General features: G+C 49.0%; 1 protein-coding gene across 1 annotated transcript; it reads right to left on the bottom strand.

Annotated features, from left to right (window-relative positions):
- Positions 1–1,542: 1,542 nt before the first annotated feature.
- Positions 1,543–5,834, bottom strand: LOC135818625 (uncharacterized). The gene is made up of 2 exons (XM_065332012.1): positions 3,895–5,834; positions 1,543–2,242 (listed from the first exon to the last, which is right to left on the bottom strand). The coding sequence occupies exons 1-2, from the start codon at positions 5,560–5,562 to the stop codon at positions 1,799–1,801; spliced, it is 2,112 nt and encodes a 703-aa protein (XP_065188084.1). The 5' UTR covers positions 5,563–5,834; the 3' UTR covers positions 1,543–1,798.
- Positions 5,835–13,411: the final 7,577 nt, after the last annotated feature.

Below are 13,411 nucleotides of genomic sequence, written 5' to 3'. Positions count from 1 at the left end.
CATGGAAGTTCAACAGCTGCAGCTAAACTCGTCCTCAGATCGTCCCTGTTCTTGTGTAACATGTACATACATACGCACACACACACACACATGCACACAAACACAAACACACACACCCACACACACCATTGGACCATTGGACGCCCATCGCCAGAGGCGATGATGGCGATGCTACAGCAAAAGCCATAGCAGCTTGTGCTGGGATTGCACCATCACGAGTCAACAGCTTGCAAGGCTGAAGAATTGACCGCCACTATTCAGCCTGGTCTACACCACACAGCTATGAAGTGGCTTTTTCTGGCCAGTGACTCCCTACGTTTGCTCTTTTTCATTTTTTCATTTTCTTCACGCACACACATCACACCACATACTCCGGCATGCACTGGCTGTTGGTAACCACCCAGGAGAATGAAAGAAAAGTCGGGAGGAGTCTGAGAAAGAGAAGAAAGACGTGTGTAACCATAATCGTCGGGAATCAAACCCGCAACCTATCGATTGGAAATCGCTGCACATACCACTGCACCATATGGGACACACGCACACACACACACACACACACACACACACACACACACCACACACACACACACACGCACACACACATGCAAGCTCCAGTGGTTGCTCAAAAAACACACACACACACACACACACATGCAAGCTCCAGTGGTTGCTCAAAAAAACACGCACACACACACACGCACCTATGTTTGACATGTTGAGCCGTAGCCCCGTTGTAGAAACATAGGTGTCACTGAACCAGTCTCTACATGGATATGCAATAGAGCAGCTTGCTACCACCTACCACCTGTCAGGCTGTTTTAACCTGATCTGGTGCTACCACCTGTCCTGTTTTAACCTGATCTGGTGGGCTGGCGTTCAACAGCACTTTAGCACACCTGTGCATGCATATACATAATTATACAACTAGTGTGCATGTACCGGTATATTATTTAAATTATTTTTATGTGTGTGGTATGGGGGCTTTTTAGCGCAACTGGAGAGGCTGGCTAGCACAAGGGCATGACAACTCAAACCTCAAATGTTGCCCAAAGCACCCTTTTCACACGCTCTGCACCATATTTGGACCCAGGTGGCAAGTTCCCTCCTAACACGGCCCCAACACAGTGCTAACATCACGGGAAGGAAGTTACGATGTGATCGGGCGCCGAGAACATTTAAAACTATACATGGCACCATTGAGCTGGTGAATTCTTGTCGGTAGATTCGTGCCGGTGCATTCTTGGCAACGGATTAGAGCAGACCGCCCATACAGATCATACAGACCATACAGATCATACAGATCACCAGTATACCAGTGGATGTACTGACTGTGCTGAGACCTTCCTTTGCCATAAAAGGGGTAGTTCCATCCAAGTAACCTTCTGCTGATACATTAGGCTTCAAGTAAGAACAGCTCTAAGTCGTACATGACAGCCGCACGAGTCACCGGTGAGCATCATTCGGTGAAACACACACACACACACACACACACACACACACACACACACACTGCCCCCCCCCCCCAACCACACACACACACACACACACACACACACACACACACACACACCTGTCCTGTCCTGTCCTGTAGAGCCACTACCACTAGGGTCACGTGGGCCCCGGAGGGGCAGCAGAGAGAGAGAAAGAGCACGCCACCCGATGGCGCTCCAGATGCGAGACTAGTCGGAACCGGCGAGAGCAGATACACATCCGTCGCGCTCCACCAGGGACCTGACATTCCAGCATCCAAAGCGCAACAGATGGCGTCTCCTTCTCTCTCTCCTCTCTTCAACAAATTTCATGGCGCGCGATGGGATCCGCTCGGGGGCTTGTCAAACCTCCGCGAGTGGCGATGAAGGGCGCAGTCAAAGGTGACGGCATCAAACGCCGTCCCGTCCTTTAGCTGTGTCGGTCCCCTCGTCGAAAGCGCTTTGCTGGCCTTGAGGCGGCCCGGAGAGGGCCGCCTCTGGCCTGGAGAGACACACACACACACACAGTATGACCTACGTTCTCTCATATCCATGTAGTCCTCTTCGGGGAAAGCTTGTCTCTCCAGTGTCATGACCGGTGTCATGGTGGGAGGGGCCTTGCCCCCGTATTGCTGAGTCATGAGTGACTGTGCGGCCGGACCAGCCAGTGCTCTGCACAGCTGCGAAGCAGATGGTGGTGAAGAGGCTGGGACTAGGTCACATCTGAACGTGTGACGATCAGATACCAAAACAGGATGGTCAGCAATGAGTAGCTGCAGGTCGGGAACACACATATGCACCGTGACATGTGCACACACATGTACACATGCATACACACACACGCATATCCACACACACACACACACACACACACACACATACACCTCAGACCTCAGACATGCCCATCGCGGAAGCGATGATAGCGAACAGCTATGTTAGACATAGCAACTTGTGCTGGGATTACACCACACACACACACACACGCACACACACACACACACACACACACACACACACACACACACACATACACACACACACACACACACGCACACACACACACACACACACACACATACACACACACACACACACACACACACAGCCACCCACAGCCACCCACATCCGCACTCCCACAAGGAAGCAGTACACCAGACGTGAGAAATTCATTACGCAACACAATTACAGAGTTTATCCAAGCACACTGAAGCAGACACAGGTGTGATGTGTTGAGCGCACTGCTATATGGACTCATTGCAGCCAAATTGGATGCGTATGCTTTTGATGTGGAAGTAGCAACGACGACTTTCTTAGCTGTCCATTGCTAGCCCCATGACTTATGCACAGTACGTATGATGTGCATGGGATAAAAAGAGTGGACGATATCCATGGCCCACAGGGATTGACGTACCACATACACCACAACCCACTTTCCCCACACACGTAGCGTCTGCCCAATTGGAACGGTCAGTTATAACTTATCCGCACTTGTGCAACTGATGAGCCTGCAACATAGCGGGCGCAAACCTCGCTTCCGAAAAACCCTCAATGGCGGAGCGGAGTCCCTGCACACGTGGGACTGGTCCCTGGTAGAACATGCCTGACTGCACAGTGCACAGTGTACTACCGTATTTCCCCGTAAGTAAGTTCTCCCCAATGACTTAGTACCCCCCCCCCCCCCCCCCTACAAAAAATACACTTTCCACTGCCGAGGTTATCACCCCGAAAGACAATTCCCTCCGAAAGATAGTAAGTTCGTACCCGTCCTACATGTACGGACACCGTACAGTACATACATCATATGCACAGACACTAGAGTTGCACAGGCTTCCCACTGCGTGTCATTTATCCCCGATAAAAAAGTACTCCCCGAAAGATAGTACCACCCCCGAAAGTTAGTACTCATGTGGCTGCTAAGTTCGAAAGTTAGTACGTACTAACTTCAGACTGTCCAACCTTGCCACCTTTCCAAAGCAGGACACCTTTCCAAAGCAGGACACCTTTCCAAAGCAGGACACCTTTCCAAAGCAGGACACCTATACACAATGTATACAAAGGCAATTGTCTGCCATGTAAATGTACGCAAATGTTTTGGTCCAAAGCAGGACGGTTGGACAGCATGTAACTTATGGGGAAATACGGTAGTGTGCCCTGTGTACTGTACTGTGTACTGTACAAGGGGACTAGTTTTCAGGACAAATACTGTCTTAAACATGTACTTGCTAGCGATGAAACTAGCAGCTGTGTTGTTCTACGTGCGCTACATGAGTATCACGATATTCAAAACAACTCTCGTGAAAATATTCAAAACACCTCCCATGACGATATTTGCACGGAGAGGGGGGGGGGGGGGGCAAACGAGGATATACTCGGGGGGGGGGGGGGGGGGGGAGGGCAATCGAGGATATACTCTTCTTCCACTTACCAGTAGCATAGTCTCCGTTGTCATGGCTTCCAGGGATAGTTGTGAGGACGTGGAGATGTGCAGTTGTGCCGCCGCGTCACCAGACCGTGCAAACACCGCCGGCTGTACTGGCACATGTTCATACGCTATGATCTGCATGGGTAGTTGTGTGCAGTAGCGCTGTGCGAGCTGAGACAAACGCAGCAGCTGGGAGTTGACACACTCCTGAACGCCCATGTCATCGTTCAGTGGCAGCATGACCAGTTCCACCGTTTGCCACGACGGCGAGTGTGTATGCCCGCTCGAGTGTGCGCTTACAGTACCTGCAGTTGCCATTGCCCTTGCCACTTCCGACAACGCTGATAGTCGCCAGCACGGTATGTGAGTAACCGATAGTGTATCCATTGAAACCGTATCACAGGCGACGATAAACTCTTCGCCTTTCTTCAGCATGATGTCATTGTTGAGGACGAAGTCGTCGGTGAGGCGAATGCGCCGCTTGGAGGGACTGTTGGTCAGGCACTGCTGCAAGTTTGAGTATGATGTTGTATTCCACAGGTAATTTGGTCGAGACCCTGGGGCTTGGTGTCCACGTACCACTTCATACAGTGTGTTAGTGTTGCCAGCACTGCTTTCCACTGGTTCATAACTTATACTCTGTTGATCAGCATCGATTCCCACTAACCGCGCTAGCTCCTTGCTGCGCACAGCACACAGCGTGATTTCACTACCTTCCGCCACGGTACGATTTCCCAGCGAGTCACTGTGCCGCAGTCGCAGTGTCAATGGAAATTCTATCGAGCCAGCGCCACCCCATATGGCCAAGTCCTTTGCCCCTACATCACTCCGTCGAGGCACTAGCCGCTCTCGAATGCCCGCTGCTTTTAGTTCGTCTACTGTCGGCATTCTTTCCCGGGTCTGCTCGTCATCGATACACGCGTAAATCCCACCACCGTCGCCAAGTTCGCTGCGTCCCGTTCCTGGTTCTTCTCCGGGGACAGCAAAGGGTGCTGCTGGAAACGTCACTCGGCGCTGAACGCCCGATGGTAAACTCTTGGGACGCTCCGGTCGGCGTCCGTTGGGTCTGATTACTGCCGGAGGATACCCTAGCTTCGTTGTGGACCCGCTAGCAATTGAATCATCCGAAGCTGTTGTTGAATGATATCTCCCAGTCTCCTGTTGTCGCTGCGTGAACAGCTCCTCCTCTCGCTGTTTGATGGCCTTGATACGGGCATCGTCAGCTAGCAGCGTAGTGATGTTGCCTGACTCCGCGCTGACTCGTCGCTCAGCTGACACTTTACGATGACATGTTCTGTCCGGTGATTCGCTCACTCTTGCAATCTTACTACCACTACTAGCACTAGTAGTACCAATGGCTGCCCCTGGTGTAAAGCGGACATACGCCATGCTCTTCGGAGGTCCTCCCGGAGGCTGTGGAGCTGGTCCCTTGCAATGGCGAACAGGTGCATGTGATTTCTTGCTCGCCGCACTGGGCGTAAGCAAGGAGGGTCTGGTAGCGACGCTCTGTGACCTGCTGAAATCTTCCGAAGCCCGTCGAGAACGCGGTACGCTGCTGGGCAGGGGCGCACTGAGCTGCTTGGACAACTGCTGCTGGCGCTTTTGAAGCGTTTCTCCGCCATCGCTACGGACGCTAGCGCCAGGTTGTCCATCATTGCAGTGCATGGGCATCAGGCTACGGAGTGCAGGAGAGACTCACGGAGCGCAGTAAACAATTGTACCGCAGGGTGCGCTACGATGGGACGGCATCAGCGTTCAGCCGTTCTACCTCCACGCGTCCTCAGGTCCGACCCGGATCGTCGTTTCGGAGTGTGTGACTGCTGCTGTTGCTGCGCTAGCATGCTGGGCGGGAGGCCGGAAATAATCGATCGAGCTGGCTTGACGTTCCTTCCGTTACATGTTTCTAGAGTGCAGCTCCAGATCATGCACACGAGCCAGAGCGCGGGGAGCACTTCGATTCGAACAGTCACATCAACACGAGCGCAGGTGAGCATGATCCGGACATGTCGAACAGTTAGTCTGTCAGTCTCTAGTCACAGACAGTCTGTGCGAGTATGCACATGTACTACGCGATCTCCGTGTAGATCTACGGCAGCACGGGTGCAAGCGCGATACTAGGGCATGAGTGTAATCATGGTAATCATGTAAATGGACGAAAGTCGTCATTGTATGTAGAGAGGAAGTACAGTCGTCCCTCTCTAATCCGGCACTTGTTTATCCAGCACCCTTGCAAACCAGCACACTTTCTGGCAAAACGGATTTTTTCAGTTCATTTTCTACGCTTTAATCCGGCACTTGAATTCCGCCTCCAGCAGCGATTTTCTGCAACAAATCACTCAAACTGTACATAATTTGATTTTCTAATCCAGCAGTTGTACATCGCATACCGTACCGGTGCCAATATCCTATGCCAGTGCACAGGATATTCCCAAGTGTATGTTAATTGTTATAGACATGGCATGTTACAGACATGCATTCCACAAACTTGTGACAAAGTACTTGGATTGACACAGAAAATCCCTACATTTTGACATACGACACAAACATGAACGTTACTAGGTGAGCCGGGTTGGAGGGCAGGATTTGATAATCCAGCACCCTTGTTTATCCGGCAGAAAATGCCGTTGCAAAAGGTGCCGGATTAGAGAGGGACGACTGTAGTAGATCTACCCGTCCACACAGTCACCATGGTCACTGGACCACAGGTACAGCTAGCTAGCTGGTGACTGGTGGGTGAGCTGCATGCATAGTATGGCTGGGACTCTTGCCATCTTGGAGAGTAGATCTACTACTGTACTAGTACTACTGACACTGTCACTGTACTGTACTGACACTGTACTGTAGTATGCCATGTAGTACAGTGGAGATTGGATATAATAAAGCGACCTTGGGTATACTGTCCCCGGGGAAAATTGCGGAAAAAAATCGCAAAAAACGCGGGGAAAAACGCGGCATAATATGGCATAATTTGCGGTGAATTTGCGGTAAATATGCGGTAAATATGCGGTGAATAATATTGATGTGCGGCAATTTTCAGTGAGTATGTAGTGAAATCAATCAGTTACAACTCTCTGGTGTAAGCACTCGTCATATTTGAGTAAAAAGCCGCCACGATGAGACGTTGCTGACCGTACAGTGCACTGTGTGTACGTGTAGTGTAACAAAAAAGTTCAAAAAACGCGGGAAAATTGCGGAAAACGCGGTCTTTTAAAAAATCGCAAAAAACGCGGAAAAAACGCGGCCGCGGAATTGCAATTTTCCCCGGGGACAGGGTATAACGACAAAATCAAGTTTAGTGACACAATTCTGTTGCCCAAGCCGTTTAGCAAGTCCTTTCTGCACATTATAGATCGGGTATAACGACCTCGAAAATAACGACAGATCGAATTTACTGACACTTGTTTTGGTGGCCGAAGACGTGAAAAACAGTGAAAATACATGAACATGGGATATAGGCTATAGCGACTTTCCTCTTGTATCAGGCAGACTGGCATGTCTGCAACATGGTATATTATGGCTGTTCCACGTGCCCGCCGGACCTTTGGGTCACTCAATTATGTGTGCCAGGGAGTCGTAAAATACCGGTATTTTACGACTCCCTGATGTGTGCTTTACATTGCACTTTGTGGCCGCAGTGCAGCGGTGCGGGATGACTTTACCGTCCTTGAACAATGCATGCAAGACACATGTACATACATATACACATCTGTTATCCACACACACTCTCACACACACACACACTAGGCTCTGCACCTTGGTGTGTTGAGCACTCTCACGAGCAACCACAACTCCCTCCGAGTCTGTTCTCCACATGTACATTATTATTATTATTATTATTATTTGAAACTCGGGTATTGAGCCAATAATAAAAGTAGAAAGGAAAAGGACATATGGAAACGAGTTAAGAGTAACTCTCCACCACTGTAACCATGGTAACTACCTGTAGTCTATCCACAGTCAGAAAGTGCAACAACTACTACTGAGGCACAAAACTGATTATTATTATTATTTAAATTTTGAATAGGGCAATCCCCACAGGCCTAAGGCCTTTTTACAGGGTACCCTATGTGGTCACGTATAGATTTGCGGAATAGTGAAAGCGAGGAGCAAGAGCGAATGTCAGCTGGAAGAGAATTCCAGCGGTCAGAAGCCAGAAAGCTCAAAGCGAATACTGAGCCATAACGAGTGCGTGCTTTAGGCAGAGCAAGACTGAATCTATGGACTGGGAACGTGTACGGGCAGCTGTGCGTGTTGTGGCAGAACGAAGGCAGAAGCAATCAGAGAGCAGAGTGCTACACATGCCACGTATGGCCCGAAAGACAAGAATATACAGTTTAAGGTGGCAGGCTACCTTCGGCGCCTGCCGATAACATACATGCATTCAAATGTCTGTAACATTGGCATCCCTCATTATTTTTGCACCAAATTTTCTACACATGCTGGTCAGATAATAAAGAACACTTGAACAACCACCACACATGCATTTTGACTTGGAGAACAGGATGCTGGACACACCAAACAAGAATATCGCAAAAATGCGGTCAACAAATTTTTGGTACAAGTTTTCTGCAAGGATTTTAGCAATAGCCAGATACTTATGTTACATAATGAGTGTTCTTGCTCAGTACTAGATGCTCACGAAGAGATTTATGCTTCTAGATGTAAAGAATCTGGCTAACACACACATAAAGAAATCACGTAAAGAACGCGCCGTTGGTCCAATTATCTTTCTGTGCCCATACGTCAGTAGATGTGACAAAATCTTCAAAAGTAGAGACGTGAGCACCTTGCAAATTTGACGTAGATATGAATACATATATAGTTTACTGGATTTGGACATACCAAACTGGAGATATGGTGTACCAAAGGTCACACGGTACCCCCCAAAAAGGGCAACTTTTAGCACTCAAAACCCACCAGGACAGTACGTAACGCCTTCCGTCTCTTTGGCCTTGTCTGCATAACCCTTTTTGAAATCCCTTCGAATCACCATCGCCAATGTAGGATGTGTAGCGAAGGCCATTGAGAGCCTCAGATCGATTCCAAATCTTCACTACTGCTGCAGTCTCCATGGCTGGTGTTGAGACATTGGTGTTGATGTCGCAGCTGTCAGCATGTGCAGCCTTCCAGGTGGCAAACTCCGCTGCCGTGACTGTCTTCGTGTCGCGTTTGTTGTCCCAAACCTTGCAATGGTTGCAATGCTTCGATAACACCTCCACATCCACCACCTTGAGTGTGTCGTACGCAATTCCTGTTTGGACACCAAACACAGAAGAGTACCCACGCCGCATCCATGTGCCGTCAGTGCTTACGCCACGTGTGACGGATGGTCAGATCCACTCGCTTGCCGCATAGCCAGTAACTCTGCAGCATGGTGCCGCATGCTATTTGTCCCAACTTCAACTGCTGCATCATGCAATGCTGAACAGTGAGACTGGAACGACCGTCCGTACATGGGCTCAGGCACATCCATGATGGCACAGAACATCCTCAGTGCTTCTCTTCCCTTGCCAATCATCCGCATGGCCATTGCTGAACGTCTGTTCACATCATAAAATCGCATTGGTGTATGTTTTTCAGCAAGGCGGCCCTCAAATACATGCCCACAATGATCGCAGGTAAGCTCAAGAATTGGGGCTGGGCCATATGGAGTCGACTCCTGGACGAGCAATGACCCAGTCTTGCAGTTGGCACAGACACATGATGAGCCAAGAAGACGTGTCAGGGATGGCAAGTGGACGATTCTGCTACCACTGTTGTGCTCGTCCGAACTGTCATCATCATCATCATCATCAGACTCGTCGCAGGACATAACCTCATCGCTTGAATCACCAGTACAAGAATCAGATGCCACGGAAGATTGATTTGCAACATCCTCAGATGCTGCGACGAATACGTCCAAATCACCATCTTCAGTTGTGGGCTCTTCACGAGCCAAGACAGTCCTTTTCCGCGGGGGAAGGCACTTCTTTGGCCTGCTGAGAACCCTGCTCTTGCGTTTGTTACCCATGGCAGATGATCCACCACGGCTTACGTCTCCAGCAATGTCAAAACAAAACTGACAAGGCTTGATGAAACAAAGCTACAACAATTATTTGCTTTGCATGCTGACACTTCGCTGACAAAATTTATTTTGATGTCAGCTGACTGTCTACCACGCGTACGTCATGAAGGGCAGCCATTTTGGAAATGATTGCCACGGCAACGGATCACAGAGGAGGCCCGCTAGCTCGCGTCAAAAAATTAGAGCGCTACGATCGAAATTGATGAAAATAGCGCAAAAATGACTTTGGTGAAAATTTTAATTGTTTTTGCAATTTCATGCAATTTATTTCATATTCAATAATTGTCGCACTTACAATCCACTATAACTCCGGAGCCACTGGACCGATTGACCCAAAATTTTAAATTCTAATGCTTTGTGGCTACCCCAATGAGAAAAGTATCACAGTTAACCTCAAATCAAAAATTCGATTTTTCCCAATTCTGAAGGTAGCCTGCCACCTTAAGCTGATAGCGCAGTGCAATAGGAGCAAGGCCATATCTGGTGTGTAAGACTGAAACATCATAGTGCCAAGGAAAACCAAAAACAATCCTAACAGCGCGGTTAGCAATACGAGTTAGTCTATCATGTTGTGTGCTGTGAAGGCAGTGTACAAACGCATTAGAACCATATTCAAGGTGTGCTTGAATAAATGAGCAGTAGAAGGTCTTATCGCAGCCGGTGTCAGATTGTCCCTGATCTTCCGGAACGTGGCAAGTTTTGTTCCGACCTTTTTCTCAACTTCAGTGACATATGAGGAGAATGATAGATGTTCGTCAATGGTGAGGCCAAGATACTTCACCGTTGGTGTTGGGGATATGAGGACATCGCCGAGCCGAAGGCAGATGTACATGTACATGTATATCTACAATACATTTCTGTCATTTGGATATACATATTGCATACTAAATGTGAAGACCGGGTTTAGTGACAGATCGAATATAGACTGCCGAATGAGCGTCGTTATATCCTATCTCCACTGTAGTATAGTCCTGGTAGTGCACACCAGGGAGTGCTAAAAACCTTTTTCGTACTCCCTGGACCAGGGGGTGGTGCTCACAGCAAGACCACTGAGTCCAGAAAAGTGCAATGGAAGGCAATAGGGTGAACCCTGTCTAAGCCGACCGGTCAACTGGGACCTTACCAGGTGGTCTCTGTTACCAGGTGGTCTCTGTAACCAGGTGGTCTCTGTTACCGGGTGGTCTCCTTATCCTGGGTCATTTGCCTGGAGATACATGTAGCATTCCTTGATCCCGGTTTCGTGATCTTCTGGGACAGGTGGTCGCCTTATCCGAGTGGCCTCCTTTACAGGTTTTACTGTACAGTGAAACCTGTGTAAGACGACCGCTCAACTGGGTTACTGGGGCCTAATAATGTGCGGGTCGTTGCTCACAGGTTGAGGGCCGCCGGAACTGATCTGGTAGGTCAGGTTATCACCGTATCAACCTTTTGGCCATCAACACAGTCATGTTTCCTACTGTGGAGAGCATGTGTATCCACTACATGTACAAGTACATGCATGTCCACTACACCTTGTACATGCATGTCCACTACACCTTGTACATGCATGTCCACTACACCTTGTACATGCATGTCCACTACACCTTGTACATGCATATCCACTGCATGCATATTCACTACATGTGTATTCACTTACTATTCACTACATGTGTATTCACTACACCTTGTACTTGTACATGTATGTCGATACATTAAGTATGAAAGGCCACAATACTACTGGACCAATCGAAAACTGCTTCCGGCGGACCTGAGGTTGTTCTTGTATCCATGGTTATTTGAGTAGAAACAACTGATCCCTTGGTCGTGAGTAGTTCAGTACATGTATACTCGAAGTAGCGGTCTTCTTGGACCGTTGCCGAAAGTGCTCGCCTTATCATAGTAGTCGCCTGGGCAGGTTTTACTGAGCTGGCCATAGTAGTGGCCTGGGCAGCAGGTTTTACTGAGCTGGCCATAGTAGTGGCCTGGGCAGCAGGTTACTGAGCTGGTCATAGTAGTGGCCTGGGCAGCAGGTTACTGAGCTGGCCATAGTAGTGGCCTGGGCAGCAAGTTTTACTGAGCTGGCCATCTTCTTGCTGTTATTCTGAGATGTATGGGCATTGGCTATTCTGCCAATCATCATGCTAGAGCAGCAGTGCAATGTGCAACACCGCTGTGTTTTTTTCTTGCCGCCTCCCTTACCCTATACTATAGGCTATAGCCCTCGGTACAAGCCACTAGAATCATCATTGTTGCAACAAGGGCTATGGACGCAAGCACACCCACACACACACATACACAAACACACACACACACACACACACACTTGTACTTGTTGCTCACTGCCAAAACTGGGTCACGTGGATCTCCCCGGGAGAGGGGAGAGAGACTCAAAAGGAATCTTGGAAAGATGACTCATCTGGCTATTGAACCGCCCAACGGCCGACACCCCCTGAAATCCCCAAAACTCTGGGTGGACTTGAAAATGATCCCACTTATGGGCTCACCACACCTCAGTAAGTGGGTGAGGACAAGGTGCAGGAAAAGGATTGACGGCATCAGGGTATCCGTCCTGGGATCCAACTGCAGTTACCCCTGCCCCCAGTGAAGGTAATACTTGCTACTAGTGTGGGTGGCTAAATCAGAGTGGATCTGATCTAAGCGTCACTAGCATCATTGACTACACAAGAGTTAATCTAGCCAGAAGCAGTCCATGGTTAACAGGTATGTGTACTTCAAATAGAAAGTATACGAACCCTGAAACCAACAAAGGTGGCAGATACAACAATACACCTTCAAGCAGCCGAGCCTGTTGGTAACAGACCCAACACAATCAGGCATAATTGTACCCACCAACCAAACTAGCTGGCACTTGTACACACACACACACACACTTGGTCACGTGGGTCTCCCCAGGAGAGGGGAGAGAGACTCAAAAGGAATCTTGGAAAATATGACTCAATTGGAACCGCCCAACTGCCGACACCCCTGAAATCCCCAAACTTGGGGGGACTTGAAAATGATCCTACTTATGGTTTCACCACACCTCAGTAAGTGGGTGAGGACAAGGGGCAGAAAAAGGATTGACGGCACCAGGGTATCTGTCCTGGGATCCAACTACATTTACTTACAACTTACTTCTGTCCCAGTGAAGGTAATACTTGCTACTAGCGTGGGTGGCTAAATCAGAGTGGATCTGATATAGGCTTCACTAGCATCATTGATTACACAAGAGTTAATCTAGCCAGAAGCAGTCCATGCATGCATGCATGCATACACAGACACACACCTTTTGATGCCCATCGCCAGAGGCGATGATAGCGATGCTACCGAAGCCATAGCAACTTGTGCTGGGGGGATTGGAGCATCCAACAGCTTGCAAGGCTGAAGAATTGACTACCACTATTCAGCCTGGTCTACATGCATAGCTACCCCCCCCCCCCCCCACCACCACACACACAGTACACGTACACACGAATG

This window comes from Sycon ciliatum, chromosome 5, assembly GCF_964019385.1.
Source record: "Sycon ciliatum chromosome 5, ocSycCili1.1, whole genome shotgun sequence".
In the NCBI taxonomy this organism is placed as follows: domain Eukaryota; kingdom Metazoa; phylum Porifera; class Calcarea; order Leucosolenida; family Sycettidae; genus Sycon; species Sycon ciliatum.
The sequence above is the reverse complement of the archived record's forward strand: the minus strand, read 5'-3'. Positions and strand labels throughout refer to the sequence as shown.

Bases quoted from the DNA above. Each gene is read 5' to 3' on its own strand.
- LOC135818625 (XM_065332012.1), bottom strand. From the start codon at position 5,562: ATGCCCATGCACTGCAATGATGGACAACCTGGCGCTAGCGTCCGTAGC. The intron at 2,243-3,894 runs GTAAGTGGAAGA...CCCGACCTGCAG, and splicing joins CAACGGAGACTATGCTACTG to CTACTCATTGCTGACCATCC.